The following is a 21,337-nucleotide window of genomic DNA, read 5'->3' on the forward strand; positions in this document are numbered from 1 at the left end:
CAGTGGTCTGGGACTTTAGAGGAAAGAAGCGCACTTCTTCACAGGGCAGTAAGAAGCATCTGTTTGGTAATTAGAAGTCTGACCTGCCAGACAGATGGGTCACTCAGATAACGTTTATCTCAGCTAATAACCCTTATTCTGAGAAAGATCCCCAATTATGTAGTTTAGGGAAGGGCAAAAGTTTCTCTCGAGTCCCCTAGGGTCTCTATTGCCTTCAACTCAGAATAATTTTCGGGCCACAGTGGCCTATCTTGAGGAAGTCTGCCCTCTGCCCCTAGAATAATAGAAATTATCACCCTACTTTATCACTAACTGAGGTTATTGTAACTGGTAGTGCATATGCAGCAGGTTCCCTGAACCCTCTCTTCCAGGAGCCCTTCACCCTGGGAAGACTGGGCCCCCTCATGGGGAAGCTGTGATCCTGGGGAGCCATTAACACGGCACCAAGAGGCTAACTGCCCTTTTCCCTGGGGTGCTGCTCCCGTGTCTTTGCAGAGATAGGTTAGTATCATTTCCTTCTCTGTTTTTTCATAACGCTCAATAATTAGAACACCAGTTCATTGAAGGACCTCAAGAAGTATGCGTTAAGGCTGCTCCATGCCAGGCCGGCCTGCCTCTCTCTCTCGCTTTCTTTCTTTTCTTCCTTCCTTCCTTCCTTCCTTCCTCCCTCCCTCCCTCCCTCCCTCCCTTCCTTCCTTCCTTTCTTTCTTTCTATGTTTATTTATTTTTGGGGGGAGGGGCAGAGAGAGGGAGACATAGAATCTGAAGCAGGCTCCAGGCTCTGAGCTGTCAGCACAGAGCAGGACGTGGGGCTCTAACTCACATGAGATTGTGACCTGAGCTGAAGTTGGAGGCTTAATCCATTGATCCCCCCAGGTGCCCCCAGGCTTTGCTTTAAATTCAAGGGCTACAGAAATGGTTGCCACACCCATCCACTGGAAGCTCCCGGCCTAATGGGAAATATCTGTGTCCTCCTAATTACAAAATGATCAACAGAATCCTATAGTAGTGGTTGGAGTAAGACGTTAACACACAGGAAGTAGTAAAACATTTGGGAGGGAAGGTGGTGTCAGAAAGCTGGGAGGAGATGACCTTTGAACTGGCCCATTCATGGCTAAGAGGGGTAGGAGGAGAAAGGATTCTGGTTTTATTCTAAAATCATTTCTGGAAGGGCGATGTTGTCCCTCGTGATGTTGTCCCTTGATTAATCATTCCAAGTTTTAGGCTGCTTTTCCCAAGCCTGCAGATTTCTTAAACATTCATGCCACTGGCGCCTTGTTCTCGGATGCAGTGGTTCCCCAAATTTGGTGATCAGGGCCAGCAACATCAGTAACATCTAGGACTGGGTTAGAAATGCAAATTCTGGGGCCCCTAACTGAACTGGAAACTGTTGGGATTTCACACGACACAGGCTCCAGGTTGACAGCCACAGCCGTAACACACCCAGAAGTTTGGGGGGTGGATCAGAGGCTGAGAATGATCCGGATTGTTTCTGGTGGTTGGACTTGGAAGGCACTGGATGACCCTGTCGAGGTTCCTGCCTCGGCCTCCGCGTGCAGGGTTCCACAGGGACGGTCACGGAAAGTCCGTGAGGGTTGAGCTTTTCCAGCAAATAGGCGCTCCCACAGGTCCCTGAACTTGACCCTTTGTTCCCCAAGGAGCCTTAGCTAAGCAGCCTCGGGGCCGGCTGAGGGCTACTTCTGGCCACGTGAGTTTCGTACTTGAGCGTACTTGAGCGATGCAGCCCTCCTGGGGTGTGCGGGCCGCCCGGGACCGCAGCCACTCCCACGCCTAGCGGGGAGGGCGCCTTCTTCCAGACAGCGAGGTCAGGTGACAGAGGCCGCGCTTACTTAGCGGGAGCCGCGGAAGAACGAGCGCGCAGAGCGGCCGACGGGGCGGAGGGCGGCGCGCGGACATGCGCCCCTCGGCGCCTCCCACGCTCCCCGCGCTCCCCGCGCTCGGGCTGGCGCTCCCGCTGCTGCTGCTGCTGCTGCCGCCCGCACCCCGCGCCGCCTACCGCGCGCCGCGCTTCGACCCCACCTGGAAGTCCCTGGACGCCCGGCCGCTGCCCGCCTGGTTCGACCAGGCCAAGTTCGGCATCTTCGTCCACTGGGGGGTGTTCTCCGTGCCCAGTTTCGGGAGCGAGTGGTTCTGGTGAGCGCGCCCCCCTCCGTCGGCCCCGACTGCGCCTTCGGCCCCGGCCTGCAGCCGCCGCCCAGCCCGCGGCCCCTGCCTGCCTGCCTGGTCCCGGGTCCCCTTCGCCCGCCGCCGTTGCAGCGGCACTTCCGGGTGTTGACTGTAATTCGCTGTGTCTACTTGCACAACGTGGACTTTTCCTCCGTGCGGCCGCGGGAGTCGTCGGGCAGCGCCGGCCGCTCGGCCTCTCGGCGGTCGCAGGGCCCCAGCCCTAATGATCACGTTGTAACCGCGGAGCCGCTCAAGCGGCAGATCCTCGTGCAGTTGTGTGGGTCTTGGGCCTAAAGTGGTGTCGGTGGAGACCCACTCGAGGTCCCAACACGGTTCTGCCCTACAGCACGGTTAAAACACACATTGTGCGTATGTGAAACTTAACGTTCATTCGGACAGGCACTGGTCCTTTAATGTTAAAATGTTACCCTGTGTGGCTCTAGGATTTAAAAAGGTTCTAGAATGTTACCCTAAAAAAACTCCCTTATTATTAATAGACTATTCTGTAAAAAGTGCTGCACAAAAAAAATTGCTCTTTAGATTTTACCTTGAGATCTATGTAAAAATGTGCGTGTCGTCTCTTACAACTTTGAACTGTTTCACATACCTTTCCTGAGTAAGTAGTTCGGTGTTAAGTTCTTCAAGATAGAAGTGGTGTCAAATACACGTAAAGTGATGCACACATATATAATGTATTCCATAAGAAAATAAATGAGTATTTACCTCTATTTTATACTGTATACCTAGTATGCATCAAATTTAATATATACAATATGTAGTACAGTAGAGTATAAACTATATATTACATTAACATTGTACCACTTTCAACAAAGAGCTTGACTTTTTAAGTTTCTTTCATTATTTATTTATTTATTAGTCATTTCCTTTGCTGCTTTTTCATAATGCTCAATAATTAGAACCCCGGTTCATTGAAGGACTTCAACAAGTATGCATTAAGTGCTGCTCCGTGTACTTAGAGAGAGACGGAGAGCAGAGAGAAAGAGAGAGAGACAGAATCCCAAGCAGCCTCCCCCCTGCAAGTGCGGAGTCCAGCTCGGGGCTTGATCTCATGAACCCTGAGATCATAACCTGAGCTGAAAGCAAGAGCCAGAGGCTTAACCGACTGAGCCACCAGGCGCCCCAAGCAGTAACCTTTCTTATTAAGTTAGGCCGATTGATGTAAAAGAATATTGTAAGCTACAGAGTGCTATTCGTATACTCTTTTGAAATCTGCTGGTAAAACAAGGGACTCCTTTTCCCCATATTGTGTATTACCAGATACATTTACTTCAGGATATTATATATCTCAGTAAGTTTTGTGCTGTAAGACATTTTGAGTTTATTTTTGAAATGTTTCAGATTAGTATAAACTAACCGATTTTCTTCCTCTCATATTAAGATGTAATAATTTATAGTTTATCATTTTGTTCACCCAGGGTGTTTGGTAAATATATATCTGGTGCTGGAAGAGGATTTGATGCTCTATCAAAAATACCTAGTTTTGAGTCATATTGCTCTGCAGTGGTTAACTTTTCATTTTCTACAAACACACACAGAATTGTTTGTTTTGACCTAGAAGAATAAAGATACTGCTCATATAAAACTAACTAGAATGTGGGGCACCTGGATGGCTCAGTCGGTTAAAGGACCAACTTCAGCTCAGGCCATGATCTCATGGTGTGTGAGTTCGAGCCCTGTGTCAGGCTCTGTGCTGACGGCTCAGATTTCAGGTTCTGTGTCTCCCTCTCTCCCTGCCCCTCCCCCGCTTGTGCTCTGTCTCAAAAATGAATAAACATTAAAAACAAAAAAAAGAAACCTAAGTAGAATATATTTCGGGTGGTCTGGAAGTACATTAAGCCTGTAGAAGATTCTTTAATTACCTATGGTTTCCCTTTGTGTTCCCTCTAAACCTCTGCTCTGCCCTCCAATTTGACTCAGGACAGTCAATGGTAGAGATGAATATATCTGACTGTCCTTAATGGCAATTCAAATCCAGATATAAATGATGGACTCTTTACAGTAAGTGCCTCTTTTCACCTCTATTAGTATGAAATTTGAAAAGTAACTCGAGACTATAGTAGAGAATGCAGGCTCAAATTAAACAGTGCTGGGAGAAAGTAGAAATCTCTTATCTATGTTCAACTTTCTGACTGTCCCAGTTTGTCTTTTATAGTTCAATTTAAAAGGCAAAAATGAAAAAAAAAAGGCAAAAATTCATCATGGATCGGTTAGGAAGCTTTCACTTCAAGGTACAGAAACCCCAAATACATGATGTAATAATAGGGGCTCATTACACCAAATAATGAGAAACTTAGAGGCAGTTGTCTCATTGATACAATCAAAGAACAAACCTATTTCTGTGGTCCTCAGCCTGTTGACTTGTCCCTTCATGTCACCTGATGGCAGCCAGGCTTTGCTTCACACAACCTTGTCCAAAGGCAGGAAGGCCTTGCTCAGAATGAATGCATACAAGGAATCCTTAAAGGCCGAGTCAATCTATTAAAATAACAGCATCTTCTTAATTTTACGGTTGCCAACTCCCCCGCTTGTTCTTTGCTGGTGAATATAAAAGATTCATGTTGTTTTAGGCATGTGGTCTTCCTCTTGAAGGCTGGCACTTGTGTTGCAAAGGACTAACTATCTAAAGGTACAGACTACACCTTGTGATTTAAAAATGAAGAATTAAGTGTTGTATGAAAGGAGAGAAGGTTAGCACTCCCCTTGACAAGAATGGAAGAGGCCCTCGGGCCTGACAACATGCATACGGTTAAGGCATTGCCACCTACTTCATGGCATCTAATCAGCATTTTTTACTAAGTTTAATGTGGACAAATTTGAAGACATGGTGGCTGAAAAGCGGCTCATCCCATATGGCTGTGGGGTCAAATACATCCCTAATCGTGGCCCCTTGGACAAATGGCAGGCTCTGCACTCATGAGAACCTCAGCACTGCCCTTTCCCATTCATGCTTACCAATAAATCCTGCTTCCTGTCTATAAATACATAAATAAATAAATAAAATGAAGAATTAAGAGCAAATAGGTGGCCGGGTTGTCTAGAATGTTCTAATTTATAAGCCGAGGGGATTTCACAGAGGGGCAGGTGAAAAATGCAGAAAGTTTACGTAAGCTTTCTTTAAGGCAAAGTCAAACTGATGGGGAAGGGAGAAAGAATCTGGGTAACACTCGAGTAAGGGGGAATCAGTAAAGGGAGCTGGGTTTATGCGTATGCTATTTATGTGTTCTCTCCTCCTTCCTTTAGGTGGTATTGGCAAGAGAAAAAGATACCGATGTATGTGAAGTTTATGGAAGATAACTACCGTCCTGATTTCAAATATGAGGATTTTGGACCACTATTTACAGCACGGTTTTTTAATGCGAGCTACTGGGCAGATGTTTTTCAGGCTTCTGGTGCCAAATACACTGTCTTAACTTCCAAACATCATGAAGGTAAAGAAGTGTAACATTTACAAACACTGGTGATAGTTATGAAATGTAGAGTAAGTAGTTCTTTTGGAAGAAGAAACTAAAACACATCAAATCAGTTTTAGGAGCAGTAGTCAAGTGGCTACTGACATTTGCCTGTAATTTAAGGGACCATATATTTCATCCAATTGAGAGGCATTGGGTTTATATAAAGATCATACACACACACACACATACACACACATAAAAACAACACAAAGAAAGGAAAATGATCGTATTTTGTTATGTGCATATTTAAAAGTATTTCCAAGATTTCTTTTGAAGCTATTTGAAGTGAGATGTGCGTCGCAGCACAAAGTTTTTGATTAAATTTGCCTTCTTCCCTTTCACCGTACCTCTGTAATGCATTCTGGGAAGGCTCCACCACCATGGGGATTGTACTGCTGTAGTCTTGTGTCATTACCAACACCTTGCTGCACTTTTGGCCAACTCTTAGATAGCCAAATGGTGGGCAATTTGTTGGTGACGAAAGCAACACAGGTCACCTGGAGGGAAAAGGATTATGGAACTGTAATGGTGCCCATAAATGACAGAGATGGTGGAAGAACATCTGAAAGGAAACACGGTGTATGAGTCAAGGTTCTTCAGAGAAACAGAACCAATTGGAAGTCTGATATATAAAAAGAGATTTGTTAGAAGAAACTGGCTCCTCCAGTTATGGAGGCTGAGAAGTCTGGACCCAGGAGAGCCGGTGGTATAGTTGTAGTCTGAGTCCAAAGGCAGGAGAAGGTGTGAGCTCAGACAGGCTGAGAGGGAATTCTTTCTTACCTAGCCTCTTATTCTGTTTATGTCTAAGGGATTGGCTGAGGCCCATCCACACTGGGGAGAGCAATCTGCTTTACTCAGTCTATTTACATTTTTTATTAATATTTTATTTTATTTTGAGAGAGAGAGAGAGAGAATGCAAGCAGGGCAGGGGCAGAGAGAGAGGGAGACACAGAATCCAAAGCAGGCTCCAGGCTCTGAGCTGTCAGCACAGAGCTGGACGCAAGACTTGAACCCATGAACCATGAGATCATGACCTGAGCTGAAGTTGGACACTCAAATGACTGAGCCATGCAGGCGCCCCTATTTTGTTTTTTTTAATTAATTTTTTAAATCAGTCTACCTATTTAGATGTTAATCTCGGGGTACCTGTGTGGCTCAGTCTGCTAAGTGTACAACTCTTGATTTTGTCTCAGGTCATGACCCTGTGGTCCAGTCAAGTTGAGACATAAAATTATCCATCACAGTGGTCTTACATTAATAGGATAGTTTCCACCCATTACCATTCCAGTATCCAAAAGATCAAGGAAGCGTCAACAAATTGTTACTGTCTCAACCACATGTTAATTCATTTGATGATTGCTTTTGCTATGACCATTTTTGCCTCGGCATGAGAAATTATGCCTCAGTATTTTCCACAGGGGTGGGGAGGGAAATAAGAGGGAAGAACCAAAACCAAAAATCTGTAGTTATCTTAGAATACTTTTCCCTTTGGCCACATTCAAGTGGCTTAATGATTTTCTCCTATAGATGTTTCTCCTATGGAGGTGGGTATTTAGAAAGTGTATTTGCTTGTGAACATGTTGCTGATTTCCTGATGTCTAGGAACCCTCTAAGCCGTATGGCACAAAGAATTACATAGTGTGCATTTTGTTTTAAAACACTTTGTTTTAAAAATAAAACAAAAATAGCGTCTTTTTTAGATCTTTCAAAGCATTTATATAAACATAATTTGTAATACTTCTCTTTTTTCCTTTATGTACAGTCACAAAGCTATAGTTATACATCTAGAAACTCCTCTGCTGTGCCTCTGCGGTGCAATCTGTAGCAATCAGTTCTCCAGCTTATAGTAGGGTCCCATAACGCCGACAAAAAAAAAAAAAAAAATGTATATTGTCATCGATTCACAGATGAACCAGGCTACTGCATAATCGAGTTTTGAAAAACACTGTGTGCCACCCTGGACACCCCTGAGTTGAATGTAGTCAGATATAAACCATGCCAGGCAATGACACTTGAAAAACACCATAATGTCCCATCTGAATACATGGTGGGCTGCCCATCCAATAATTAAACTGGCAACAAAACACTCCGAAATTGGCTCACGAATTACTGTAGCAGGAAGCACGTTAGTTTGCAGTTTGGTCCATCTGATCATTCTGGATTGAAACTGGGAAATTGAGTAAGAGCCAGAGTTTTGCATTGCAACCTGAGTGGACTTTGCAAACTTCCAACCTCCGTCAGCTATGGCTTTGGCCATCAAGTAATCTTCAGCAATGTATTGAGGAAAAGCTATAAGCCCTTCTGCTTGATCTAACGCATCCTTTCTCATTGAACAAGATATTCCTGTCGCACATTTGAAGCCAGTCACATTGGCAGAGACATAGCACCTTGTATGGGAAGTTCCAAAATATACCTGTTCTAATGTGGCAGCAAAGCACTGTCTGTCTGTTACACAGGGCAAAACAAAATACTTTTAATCATACTGTGAGGACAGATACTGAAGCTGACATTTGTAAACTTTCTAGGACTCCCATTTTCAGATGTTTTCATTGCTTTTTGGAAAAAGTCCCACTGAGGTTGCTTAGGCAGGAAGATCTTTATGTGAGTTTAGGTGGTGATGAAGATCCATGTGGTTTCAGTACTGTCTGGTGTTAGAGCCTGTCGATTTGAAACATTTTGAATAGGACTTTAAATATTGCTGCTTTGAAGCTTACCACAAACACCTTTGACAAGAGTGAACAGTTTTAGAAGCTTTTTTTAAATTAATTTATTTTGAGACAGAGCAAGCATGAGTTGGGGAGAGGTAGAGAGAGTGAGTGAGAGAGAGAGGGAGAGAGGGAATCCAGATGTGAATCCTGATGTGGGGCTCAATCTTACGAATTGTGAGATCATGACCCGAGCTGAAATCAAGAGATGGACTCTTACCCAACTGAGCCACCCCAAGAAGCTTATATTCTATGAGGAAAAATATAGGAGCTAGATGAGATTATGCAGACCTTAAGGGGTACCCAGAATGTTACTTAAAAAAACCTTGGTTCCACCTGGTTTAGATTCTCATTTGTTTCTCATATAAAAGCAGAATATGTGCCATGAAAAAAAGTTCCACAAAGCAGTTGTTGTAGAAGTTTTTGTATGTCACATGCACTATTTTGGTATTTGTATAGGTGGAAATGTCCTAAAGCAGATTCACATTCTTACAAAGACTCTTACTATAATTGTGCAGGCTTTACCTTGTGGGGCTCAAAGCATTCATGGAACTGGAATGCGGTGGATGTGGGGCCCAAGAGGGACCTTGTCAAGGAGCTTGAGGCAGCTATTAGGAACAGGACTGACCTTCGCTTTGGACTGTACTATTCCCTCTTTGAATGGTTTCATCCACTCTTCCTTGAGGATAAGTCCAGGTCATTCCATCAGCAACAATTTCCAGTTTCCAAGACGCTGCCAGAACTCTACGAGCTAGTGAACAAGTATCAGCCGGAGGTCCTGTGGTCAGATGGTGATGGAGATGCCCCTGATGACTACTGGAACAGCACGGTCTTCTTAGCCTGGCTGTATAACCAAAGGTGTATGTGCTATTAGATCGCCATGGTGACCCAAAATGTCCCTCATACATGCGTTCCCTTGCTTTGTGAAATATTCCCTTTTGGGCTTATCTATGGTGTGAGGCAGGGGGAAATCATTGTAAATAATGCTTATTAGATATATCAGGTCTTTTTAATGTTTATTTTTGAGAGAAAGAGAGAGGCAGAGAGAGGGGGACAGAGGATCTGAAGTGGGCTCTGTGCTGACAGCAGAGAGCCCAATGTGGGGCTCAAACTCACAAACCATGAGATCATGACCTGAGCTGAAGTCAGATACTTAACTGACTGAGCTATCCAGGTGCCCCTAGATATATCAATTTTTACTCCAAGTAATCAGTCAGTAATCAAGACTTACAAATCAGGAGCCAAATACAACTCAGATCTGATTTTGAAATCACTAAAAACCACTAAAAATTTGAAATCACTGAAAAAAAAAAGATAAAATCACAGAATCAAGAACTTTGAAGATGTTAATTTGTGGGTCCCCCCTTTCCCCTTCTGAGACAACAGTTCATCACTGTTTGTGATTATGTGCTTGTCAATTCCTCTAATTGCTTCTTTTCATCTTCTTTGATATCTTTGCTGCTCAGTCACTGTCACCCTTGTCTGCCTCCTCTTTTCCCGTATCAGCACCACCTGTTGCTTTCTAGCATGTTCCAGACTGCCCCATTAGAACAGGGGGTTCTGGCTGAGCTCCTCTGTTAGTCTTGAACCTTGTGACCAAATTTATATTTGTAACTAGAAAATACTCAGTGTTGTGGTATGAAATCAGGGAGTGTTGTACTTGTGTTCCCTGGACACACAAGGGGTGTGCATACAGATACTCTGGAGAGCTCTTGATACTTAAGGCAGCAGTCTGCCCAGGTATGTCCAAGGGGAAAGACTGGGAACCATCCACTTCAATTTGTAAATCATGATAATATCATTGTGGGGATTATTTCATGCCACAGTGATGGCAAGTTAACTTCCCAGAGATTTTCAACATCAGGCACAATTGTAATAGAAAGGCTATATTCAGTTAGAGGTGAGAAGAATGTTTTTTAAAAAAAAATTTTAATGTTTATTTTTGAGAGAGAGAGAGTGCGAGCTGGGGAGGAACAGAGAGAGGGAGATAGTATCTGAAGCAGGCTCCAGGCTCTGAGCTGTCAGCACAGAGCCCGACGCAGGGCTCGTTCCCACGAGCCGTGAGATGGTGACTTGAGGCAAAGTCGGATGCTCAACCAACTGAGCCACCCAGAAGTCCCCCGCTTTTTTATTTTTTTTGAGTGTAAACTCAATTCTGGCTATCATTCATAATACATGGGAGAAGGAGCTTCAAATAACAGTGTGATACTCTTTTAAGTGCTGTATGTGCTGGGTACTGGGCTAGGACTAGGTGTTTTACATAAATTCTCTCTTAAAAAAATTTTTTTTAACGTTTATTCATTTTTGAGAGACAGAGAGCGTGAGTGGGGGAGGGGTAGAGAGAGAGGGAGACACAGGATCTGAAGCAGGCTCCAGACTCTGAGCTGATGTGGGCCTCAAACCCACAAACTGCCAGACCGTGATCTGAGCCAAAGCCGGACACTTAACTGACTGAGCCACCCCAGCACCCCTACATAAATTATTTCTGATCTAATAACAGATGAGATTATTCAGAGGAGTTAGGTCACTGACTCTGGGGCGGGGAGCTTAGAAAGTGACCGAGCCAGGATTGCAACCAACCCAGGTCTGACTTCAAAACTATGGGCTTTGCATTATGCTAGTATGCTGTGATGATTTTTCAGGAGTGGATTTCAGTTAGACTTCTTTTCAGTGACATTTCCTTTTATGTAAAATGTTTTATTCTTTATTAAAAAAAATTATATTTCAGCCCCGTTCGGGACACAGTCGTCACCAATGACCGTTGGGGACTCGGTACCATCTGTAAGCATGGCGGCTATTATACCTGCAGTGATCGTTACCACCCAGGACATCTTCTGCCTCATAAATGGGAAAATTGCATGACAATAGACAAGTTTTCCTGGGGTTACAGGAGAGATGCCAGACTCAGTGACTATCTTACAATCGAAGAACTAGTGAAGGTACAGTACAATGTTAGGTGACTATTAAGGTAATATTCTCAATTGTGTGGATGTGTGAGAATTACTTCGTATAATTTGTAGAGCTCAGGGGCCTGTAAACACAGGACATTATTCTATTTGCTGTGTTTGTTCTTCTGGACAGTGGTTACATATGAGTGTGTAAGCACACAAATACAGCATATTATTAACACATTGGCCATGGAATCGTTTCATCTCCCTAAGAACTTTATTCTTAATTTTTTAGGAACTTGTAGAGACAGTTTCATGTGGAGGAAATCTTTTGATGAATATTGGGCCCACATATGATGGCACAATTCCTGTAATTTTTGAGGAGCGACTGAGGCAAATGGGGACCTGGCTAAAAGTCAATGGAGAAGCTATTTATGAAACCTACCCTTGGAGGTCCCAGAGTGACGTCACCCCAGACGTGTGGTAAGTTATTCTTGTTAGCAAGTATTATTTGATGGAGGAAAGCATTTAAAATTTCTGAGATACAAAGAGAAAAGTAGGATAAAAAGGAAATTGGATGCATGCCTGTTATACAAAGCACTTTCCAAGCTATTTACTCTAGAAGAAATCAGCATGTGTTTGAACACTTATTGTTTATCCAGTCAAGCTTAAATCCCATCTAGAAACTTCCTAAGAGTGGGCAAATTTTAGTGAAAAATAGTCAGCTCTTATAAAAATCATAAGCCATTCAGAAAAATGAAAGATGCTGAGTGGTTAATCCGAAAGGAAGACTTTGATTTAGTCATTTAATTCTTATTTCTGCAGATGTTCCATCGTATGAAATTAGCAAGGAAGAGGTGCCAAAAAAAATTTTTTTTTAAATCAGCCCAAATAACAGCATTATTTTAATTGATAAAAAACTGATAATTTGTTCATATTATTCTAATAAATCTAAACCTGAAGTTTTTTTTTTAAGTTTTTTAAAAAAATGTTTACTTATTTTTGAGGGAGAGAGAGCACGAGCAGGGGAGGGGCAAAGAGAGAGGGAGACAGAGGATCCGAAGCAGGCACTGTGTTGATAGCCCACTACCCGATGCGGGCCTCCAACTCACAAAGTGTGAGATCATGACCTGGGCCGAAGTCAGATGACTAACCGACCGAGCCACCCAGGTGCCCCTAAACCTGAAGTTTCTTTATAATTAATTATTTTAGAGGCACCTGGGCGGCTCAGTCAGTTCAGCGTCTGACTCTTGGTTTTGGCACAGGTCATGATCTCGCGGTTTCATGAGTTCGAGCCCGCATCAGGCTCTGCGCTGTCCACGGGGAGCCTGCTTGGGATTTTTCTCTCTGTCCTCTCTCTGTCCCTCCCGCACTCATACTGCCTCTGTCTCTCTCAAATAAACAAACTGAAAAAAAAAAATTTAATTATTTTAACTTGCTTATTTTTCTCTTAACTAGAATCTTCTTTAAAAGCTTTGCATATGTCTGCACTTTGGAAGGTACCACATGCCAATGAGTATCTGAATCACATTCTGCAAATATGATGGTTCTTGATGTTGGGTCTTAACGCATATAAATAAGAGTAGTATAGGGAAGCTCTAAAAATTCACCCGTTGTTGTCACCAGGTGAATACAACCTGATCAAGTATAAACCAAAAATTAGACTAAATCTTCTTTGACTTTACTTATGACTTAAAACTAATTGTCAACTCATCGAAGAAAATAAAGTAAAGCAATCTAGACAGAAGCAACTCATTGTAGAATTTTAGAATGTGTGGGAGAAGCCATAGTTGGAACCCAGTACCAGTCCTTCATTTTACAGAGACTAGTTTAAATCTGGTTTTGGGATTTGCATCTGGGCATATATTTGACAGGGGGGTCTGGTCATGGATTTCACAATCATCAACTATTATTCCATGAAATTTTATCTCAATAAATAAAAATAACAGCCAAAATATTTAATAAGGTCCGTGAAGCCCCCTTGTCTGGCTCCTGCTGACCGCACCAACCCCAAACCCCATGTGGCCCTGCTCCCCCCTCACAGCAGGAGTTCTTCAGCCTACCAGGCACGCTGCTGTCCTTGCCCCAGTCATCTGTAGACTCCCAGGTCCTTAGAATCCTTCAGGATTTCAGCCCTAGCTCGCGATCACTGTCCCCAGAACTACTCTTAACATCACTCTTAGTGATTTGAACACCTGTATTCACATTTTTAAAAATTTGCTGCCCCCTGAGTTCTTGTACTCTCTCTTCTGAGCATCTTGTGTGTTCTACCTTTGCTACCTCCTTTCTGGGTCATGTCTTAGATCCTGTATTACCAATAATTGCACTTATTCCATGATCTCAGTTTGAAGCATTATGCTGTCTCCCAAACACCTTTTTAAAACAAATTTTTTTTAATGTTTTTATTTATTTTTGAGACAGAGCATGAGTGGGGGAGGGGCAGAGAGAGAGGGAGACCCAGAATCCAAAGCAGGCTCCAGGCTCCGAGCCGTCAGCACAGAGCCTGACACGGGGCTCGAACTCACAGACTGGGAGATCATGACCTGAGCTGAAGTCCAACGCTCAACCGACTGAGCCACTCCCAACCACCTTTTAAATTTCAGCTCCCTCCACATAGCACTTTGGCTTCCGAAAGGATCTGTAATCCACTGATGATACCAATCTGTGACCCCCTCACTTTGTTTCTGTTCCTCAGCCCTTTTCCTTATCCAGGTCAGATTCTGTGGCTTGTCTCTCCATGACATACACTCTTTCTCTGTCATACTCACTTGACTTTGATTAAAAGCTCAACTCTGGTTAAATTTGGCTCTGCTCATGCCATGCCTGCCCACGGGTAGCTAAAATGTGACTAGAAATACACAGACACACAGACACACACAATACCAGATTATTTTTCTTTTGGCTTTAAGGTCAACCCTCGTGTCCGGGGTCCCATCCCAAATTGTCCACTCGAGGACACTTTTCTAGCAGTTCTCTTAGAGCCTTCCTGCGAGCATTCAAATGTGTGATTTCTTTCATCTTAAAAAAGTACTCTTTTGACCCTTAGATTTCCAGCTACCTCCCCGTTTCTCTCATGTCTTTGATAGTAAAACATGTTAAAAGTTTTTTTTTTTTAAACTGGCTATCTTCAATATCTGGCTCCAGTTTTCTCCTGCACCCACTCTGGTCAGGCTTCCGCCCCCACACTTCAGAAAATCGCTGTTATCCAAGCCCTCCATAACCCGTCCTTCACCAAATCCAGGGTGACTTCGTGGTCCGTTTTCTGAGTTTGTGGCGGCATGTGACTCTGTTGACGCCACCTCTGCTCGTTGGCTGCTCCTTCCTAGTGTCTTTTGCTGATTCCACCCCCAGTTGCCAACCATTATACTCTGAAGTGCCTGGGGCTTAGTCCTTGGGCTTCTGTTCCTCCTCTTTATCTTTATCCCCCAGGCAGTCACATCCATTTTCACAGCCTTAGATGCCATACCGATGACCTCTACAGTGCCGACCTTTTCTTGAGCTCCAGACTTACATTCGCTTTCCTGGTCAACATCTCCACTTGGAAGTATAAATACCTTAAACCTGTTATGTCTAAAACTGAGGTCCTAATTTTAAAATTTTGCTCTAAACTAGCTCCAAGCAGTCTTCACAAACTCAATTGATGACAGCTTCACCCTTTTAGGTGGTTGTGAGGCCAAAAATCTTGGGAGTCTTCAACTCTCCTTTTATATTTCACGGCCAATCCATCAGCAAGTATCATTTTTCTCTTTGAAGTATATCTAGAATCTGACCATGTCTCATTCTTTTAGTCTCTATTGTGTCTCCCCTGGATTATAAGCTTCTTTGACTGATCTGTTTACATCCATCCTTGCCCCTTTCATCTTTCTGCCACAAAATCTTTGAAATAATAAAGCCAGGTTATGTCACTGCTACGCTCAAATTCCTCCAATGGCTTCCGGTCTCAGAGAACGAGCCAGATCTTGTAGAGGCTTGTAAGGTCCTATAAAAACTGGCTCCTTGCTGTCTCTGATCTTATCTGCCATCATGCTTTCCCTCACTTTCTCTCCTGCCCTTCTTGTTGCCATGTCAGCAGGCCAAGCATACTCCTGCTTGCTGTTCTCTCTTCCTCTGGATACTCACATGCTCTTCCTCACATTCTTCAGGTCTCCTCAATGCCACCTCCTCAAAGGTGGACTATTAGATTTATTTTTTTTTTTTTAAATTTTTTTTTTCAACGTTTATTTATTTTTGGGACAGAGAGAGACAGAGCATGAACGGGGGAGGGGCAGAGAGAGAGGGAGACACAGAATCGGAAACAGGCTCCAGGCTCCGAGCCATCAGCCCAGAGCCTGACGCGGGGCTCCAACTCACGGACCGCGAGATCGTGACCTGGCTGAAGTCGGACGCTTAACCGACTGCGCCACCCAGGCGCCCCATGGACTATTAGATTTAAAATAACAACCACATCCCTCCTTCCCAACCTTGCATGCTCTGTCCTCACCTGGCTTCAGTTTTCCCCATAGGACTTAATCATCACGTGCTTATTCTAATTTTTTCCACTACCACATAAGCTCCATAAGGACAGGGACTGTGTTCAATGCTGCGTCTCCAGCTCTAAAACAGTGATTAGCATTTTAAGATTTCAATAAACGTTGAAAAACTAAGAATGAGTGAGTTCTGTTTTGTGTAGAGCTTACTCTTACCTTTTTTCTCATTCATCATCTAAGTCTCAGATGAAATGTCATTTTTTTTAGGCTTCTGCTCATGGTCTAATCTTTTTTTAATTTAAAACATTTTTTTAAAATATTTATTTTGAGAGAGAAAGATAGAGTGCGAGTGAGGGAGGGCACAGAGAGAGAGAGGGAGAGAATTCCAAGCAGGCTCTGCACTGTTAGCACGGAGCCCAATGCAAGGCTCAAACCCACAAAACCACTGTGAGATCATGGCCTGAGCCTATGAGAAGTAAATGAAATGATTTGTTTTGAGAAATACCAAATAAAAGCTGTGCTATAGAGTTACCAATAGGTTTACAACCTATTGGAAATATGTACCCCCCCAACGGAGTCCCAAACTTCACTTCACTTCCTGATTCTTCTTCCCCTTGCCATTTCGTGGGCTTAGTTTTCGCGGGTTTTGTAATGGGCATGTGCCAAAGAACTGAAGTCTTTGTGTCACCTCAAGGAATGTATGTTTGTACAAAAAGACTAGTTTTTGCCTTACGTGGGCATAGCTGACTCCCGGGTAAGGCTGTAACCTCTGTAGTACTCAGCCAAATGAGGAATCGGGAGGGACTTCACGCTAGGAGATAAATAGCCTGCTGTAACTGCTCCGAGTGTGCCTCCATCAGACACCCGCTCTTGCAAGAATGTTGATTAAAGCCTCGCTTCACTGTGCTCAGAGTCTCTGTGCCCGTCCTTTGATTGGGTCAGTGGGCTTATTTCTTACAGAGCCGAAGTCAAGAGTTGGAGGCATTACTGACAGAGCCACACAGGCACCCCGCTGATGGTCTAATCTAAGAGGTCCCTTTTTTATAACCTTTCAATTTACTGTTCTTTCATTGTGCTTATCAAAACTCACACTTTGACATTATTTGTGTGATTATTGAATAGAGTCTTCGTCACTCTAGTCTAAGTTCCATAAGAATAAGAATTAAGTGTTTTGTTGTCTGTTGTATCCCTAACACCAGCGTCAGTACTTGGCCCAGCATTGACACATACAGACTTTTTGATGAGGGAGTATGAAGATTTGAATCAGGTGGAAAGCCATTTACTCCTGCATCTTACCTTCTTTGCTCATAATTCCCTATTTCCAACTCCATGGGAACAGTCTGATGAAGAGTAATATTAGAAGAGTCTCTGGGGCGCCTGGGTGGCTCAGTCGATTAAGCGTCCGACTTCAGCTCAGGTCACGATCTCGCGGTCCGTGAGTTTGAGCCCTGCGTCTGGCTCTGGGCTGATGGCTCAGAGCCTGGAGTCTGCTTCCGATTCTGTGTCTCCCTCTCTCTCTGCCCCCTCCCCCATTCATGCTCTGTCTCTCTCTGTCTCAAAAATAAATAAACGTTAAAAAAAAGAGAAGTCTCTTCTTTTTGGTATAGGGGAAGTGGGGGAGGGAGGTGCTATGATATTATGATTTATGATAACAAGTATATATTTGGTCTTGTCTCCATTTCTGGCACAGAGCTCCTTAAACTCTTGGAATCTCCTGAGTGATGAGAACTATACAGATGTCTTTTGTTATGTCAATGAGGCGACTTTTCCACTTCACCAAGGGTGAGGCTGGTTGCCTGGAGACTTTCAGTCCCTCCCTCCAGGAGGAGAGAGGCTGAAGGTTGAATCAGTCACCAATGACTAGTGATTTAATCAATCATAGCCATGTAATGAAGCCTCCATATAACCCAAAAGCATGGGGTTTGGAGAGCTTCAGCGTTGTTGGGAGAGGGGTGTGCCTGGAAAGTTCATGGAAGCTCCATGCCCTTTCCCCATACCTTGCCCTATGCGTCTCTTCCCTTCGGCTGTTCCTGAGTTTTATCCTGTTATAATAGACTGGTATGCCAGTAAGTAAAATGTTTGTGTGAGTTTTGTGAGCTGCTGTAGAAAAATAATTGAACCCAGGGAAAAGGTTGTTGGAACCTCCCATCTGTAGCTGGTGGGTTAGAAGACCAGGTGATACCTTGGACTTGTGATTGGTGTCTGAAGTTGAGTGGTGCAGGCAAGCAGTCTTGTAGGACTGAATCCTTGACCTGTGGAATCTGACACCATCTCCACGTAGATAGTGTCAGAATTAAGTTGAATTGTAGGACACCCAGCTGGTGTTGGAGAATTTCTTGTTGGGGGTGAGGAACCCCCTCTCCAGCCCCCCAAAGACACACTGGAATTGGGAACCCTCTTTGGGTGCTTTTTACTCTACCATGGAGCTATTTTTTCCTTCTATTAATGAAGACATGGGTAAATATTTACTGCATGAAAGTATCTCTGTAAAATAATCCCAAACCTAACACATGAGGAATACCACTATGCTCTTTTCCTCCTTTTAACCAGGTACACATCCAAACCTAAACAAAAGTTGGTCTACGCCATATATCTTAAATGGCCCACATCAAGACATCTGTTTCTTGGCCAACCCATCGCTACCCCGGGGGCAACAGAGGTAAGGAGATTTTATCTTTATTGTGTCTTTAAATTGCTAACTAGCATACCCTAGGGAAAAACAGAATGAAACTTTTAACTTCAAGGAGAGCCTTACGTATGTTCCATTTATACCTCATGAGATATGGGTTTTCTCCCACCACATCCGAAAGCAGAGCATTCCTATGAAATCTTTCATAAGCTGAAATGGTGTAAAGCAAAGAAGCAATTACCATTAATTTATGTGGAAATTTGTTTGAACAGTCCTAGACCCCCACAATAACCTCTCTTAGAAGAGCTCTTCTGATCCCTTAGAACACATCTTGCTAACGGATGCACAAATTGAATGGAGACAAAGCACAGATGCTCACAGACTCAGTTCAAAGCTATGGCAGCTTGATGCTGAAATGCTGAGTATAGGAAGGAACTTGGAGTTACCACTCGCTGCTGTTGGGGTGTGCACTGCCTCTCAAACGGCTCTCTGCAAAACAAACGCTAAATGCTATTTTTACTTTTCACTTTTTTTTTTTGTAAAAGTGAAAGTCCTCTTTAGATTTCTTTCAGTTACAAAAATAGATACTACTCTAGGCCTTTTATAAAAGTGAAATGGCGTAACACTGACTGTAGGGGATACCTGTAATTTTAAAATGAACTTCGTCAGTGGCAATGTTTGGCCAAACCTTTGAAAATTTTCTTTTCATTTCCCAGAAAACTAAACTTAAAATACATTTCCATGCGTATCAATGTAAAATAGACATTCTTTTTTATGGTTATTTTATGTTGTTCAAGTTCTGGAAGCATCCAAAATGATTCTGGAATTTATAAATAAATAAATGAGTAAAGCAAACTCAGGTTCTTTCCCAGACATCCCATCCCAGAATATATCAGAATAAAAGTAAGATGTTGTAGTCGTACTATTTTAAGGTCATTAAAAAAATCTGGAGGAAGTTAATCTAACAGTTGTAGGCGACAGATCTGGTATTGAGTTCATTTTGATGCATTTTATAGCTTGTTTTTAAGAAACAATTTCCTTGGATGTAGATTGTCCATATGCTTCTCCTTGTATCATCTTTCCACATTTCATTTCTAACACTGTGGTTGATCTGGCAGAAAGGAAGATGGAGTTCACATTTGATGTTTAATTACAGCTTAGTGGCGTGGGTATGACATCATCTTTTTATTTTATCTATATTTTGTCTGGCCCCATTAATACTGTAATCTTAAAAGTTCATGGGTTTTGTTTTTGTGTTGTTCCACATGATAGGCAAAGTTTTCTCGTTCAGAATAACCATAGATATGTAGAAAACATATTTAAACCCATTTAGTATAAGAGTAAGGATATAAAACAATTACAGTAGTATTTGATCAGACTTATGTATTGTTGATCAGTTACTGGAAAACCTGGGGAGGAAGGGTAGCTTCCTAGATAAGGGCAAGAACTGTGCAAGTCTTACATTGGGCAGATAGGTCCAGAGTCATTTTCCCTGGTCCTCTCTTCAGTGTTTTCCCTACTCTAACATTATTCAGCCTTTACAGTTCTTCTCTTCCAACTCTTGGACACTTTTACTTGACAGGAATATAGGAGTAAGACGCACGTATGCACTCATTTGGACCAAAGGTTAAAATAACTTGTGAACCACTAAATAAAAGCAAAAGCTGAGTTTCTTGTCTACAGTGTTTTAAAGAAATACCAGCCACCCTTTCGCAATAAAGTGGGTGAGTCAAAGAGATACGTGTGAAGACATTTCTGTGTATGTTTTTAATTTCAGATTAAACTACTGGGACACGGACAGCCACTTAACTGGACGTCTTTGAAGCCAAATGGCATACTGGTAGAACTGCCACGTCTAACCTTTGATCAGATGCCCTGTAAATGGGGCTGGGCTCTAGCACTAACTAATGTGATCTAATTTGCAGCAGAGTAGTTCATGCTGCGGGTACATCGAAGACTCGAAAATATCAGGTTTCTATAATTGTAGCATATAGAGAAAGCAAATGTAAAATTGGTCAAGGAAAGTCAAATATTTAGGCAATTCAGGCCCTTTCCCCTCTTACTGCTTATGTTTGTTCCTAAATTACCCATGTAATTGTTTTACCTCTCCAGTGTACTTTGCCATTGAAGTCTCTTCACATTGAATTTATTTCCATGTGTGATTAAGAGGTGGAAATTTTTGTTTTATGGTAGCCAGGAACTGGTGGTGGTAAGGACTGAATTAAGTCTCCTGAATTGTGTCTCAAATTCCTATGTTGAAGCCCTAGCCCTCAATGTGACTGTGTTTGAAGACAGAGCCTTTGAAGAGGTAACTAAGGTTAAATAAAGTCATAAGAGTAAGAGCCTAATCTATACGACTGGCGTCTTTATAAGGAGAGAAAGAGATGCCACTGATGCAAGCACACAGAGGAAAGGCCATGTGAGGACACAGGGAGAAGGCACCATCGGCCAGCCAAGGAGAGAGGCCTTGAGACAAACCCAACCTGCAGACACACTGGGCTCTCAGCTTTCAGGATTGTAAGAAAATAAATTACTGTGCTTTAAGCCACCCAGTCTGTGGTATTTTGTTATGGTGGCCCTAGCAGACTAATACAGGTGGCAGAGATATAATAAATTTGGCCTAATACATATTTCCAGTGCTCATAGTAATTGTCTTTTCATAAAAAAGTTTTTTTTCGGGGCGCCTGGGTGGCTCAGTCGGTTAAGCGGCCAACTTCGGCTCAGGTCATGATCTCGCGGTCCGGGAGTTCGAGCCCCGCGTCGGGCTCTGTGCTGACAGCTCAGAGCCTGGAGCCTGTTTCAGATACTGTGTCTCCCTCTCTCTCTGACCCTCCCCTGTTCACGCTCTATCTCTCCCTGTCTGAAAAATAAATAAAACGTTAAAATAAAAAAATAAAAAAAAATAAAAAATGTTTTTTTCCCTCTTGGTAATAAAACTGATATAGGTTTACTGTAGGTATTTTAAAACATACTAGGGGTGCCTAGTATA

General features: G+C 43.0%; 2 protein-coding genes, 1 non-coding gene and 1 pseudogene across 5 annotated transcripts in view; 2 read left to right on the forward strand and 2 right to left on the reverse strand.

The window, feature by feature from the left end:
• The first annotated feature begins 1,844 nt into the window (after positions 1-1,844).
• FUCA2 (alpha-L-fucosidase 2) lies at positions 1,845-20,978 on the forward strand. Of its 3 annotated transcripts, none has more exons than XM_027056732.2 (7): positions 1,845-2,154; positions 5,449-5,636; positions 8,884-9,223; positions 11,094-11,304; positions 11,549-11,736; positions 18,270-18,378; positions 19,931-20,084. In XM_027056732.2, exons 1-7 carry the CDS (start codon positions 1,916-1,918, stop codon positions 19,982-19,984), a joined length of 1,329 nt encoding a protein of 442 aa, XP_026912533.1. In that variant the 5' UTR covers positions 1,845-1,915; the 3' UTR covers positions 19,985-20,084. The 3 variants fall into 3 exon arrangements, with proteins under 3 accessions (XP_026912533.1, XP_026912532.1, XP_053078137.1); XM_027056731.2 differs by lacking the exon at positions 19,931-20,084 and adding an exon at positions 20,126-20,978 and having other exon boundaries at positions 1,847-2,154; XM_053222162.1 differs by lacking the exons at positions 1,845-2,154; positions 19,931-20,084 and adding exons at positions 4,606-4,834; positions 20,126-20,897.
• LOC113599002 (U6atac minor spliceosomal RNA) lies at positions 4,874-4,999 on the forward strand. Its single transcript, XR_003419755.1, has one exon. It is a non-coding gene; the product is annotated as a U6atac minor spliceosomal RNA (small nuclear RNA).
• Positions 6,883-8,210, reverse strand: LOC106965794 (ceramide glucosyltransferase-like; annotated as a pseudogene).
• Positions 8,983-21,337, reverse strand: part of PEX3 (peroxisomal biogenesis factor 3) — a 48,981-nt gene continuing 36,626 nt past the window's right edge. Inside the window, exon 14 of the transcript XR_008298300.1 lies at positions 8,983-14,045. The gene's annotated coding sequence lies outside the window, so the exon portion shown is untranslated. The remainder of the gene's footprint in view (positions 14,046-21,337) is intronic.

Source organism: Acinonyx jubatus, chromosome B2, assembly GCF_027475565.1.
Source record: "Acinonyx jubatus isolate Ajub_Pintada_27869175 chromosome B2, VMU_Ajub_asm_v1.0, whole genome shotgun sequence".
In the NCBI taxonomy this organism is placed as follows: domain Eukaryota; kingdom Metazoa; phylum Chordata; class Mammalia; order Carnivora; family Felidae; genus Acinonyx; species Acinonyx jubatus.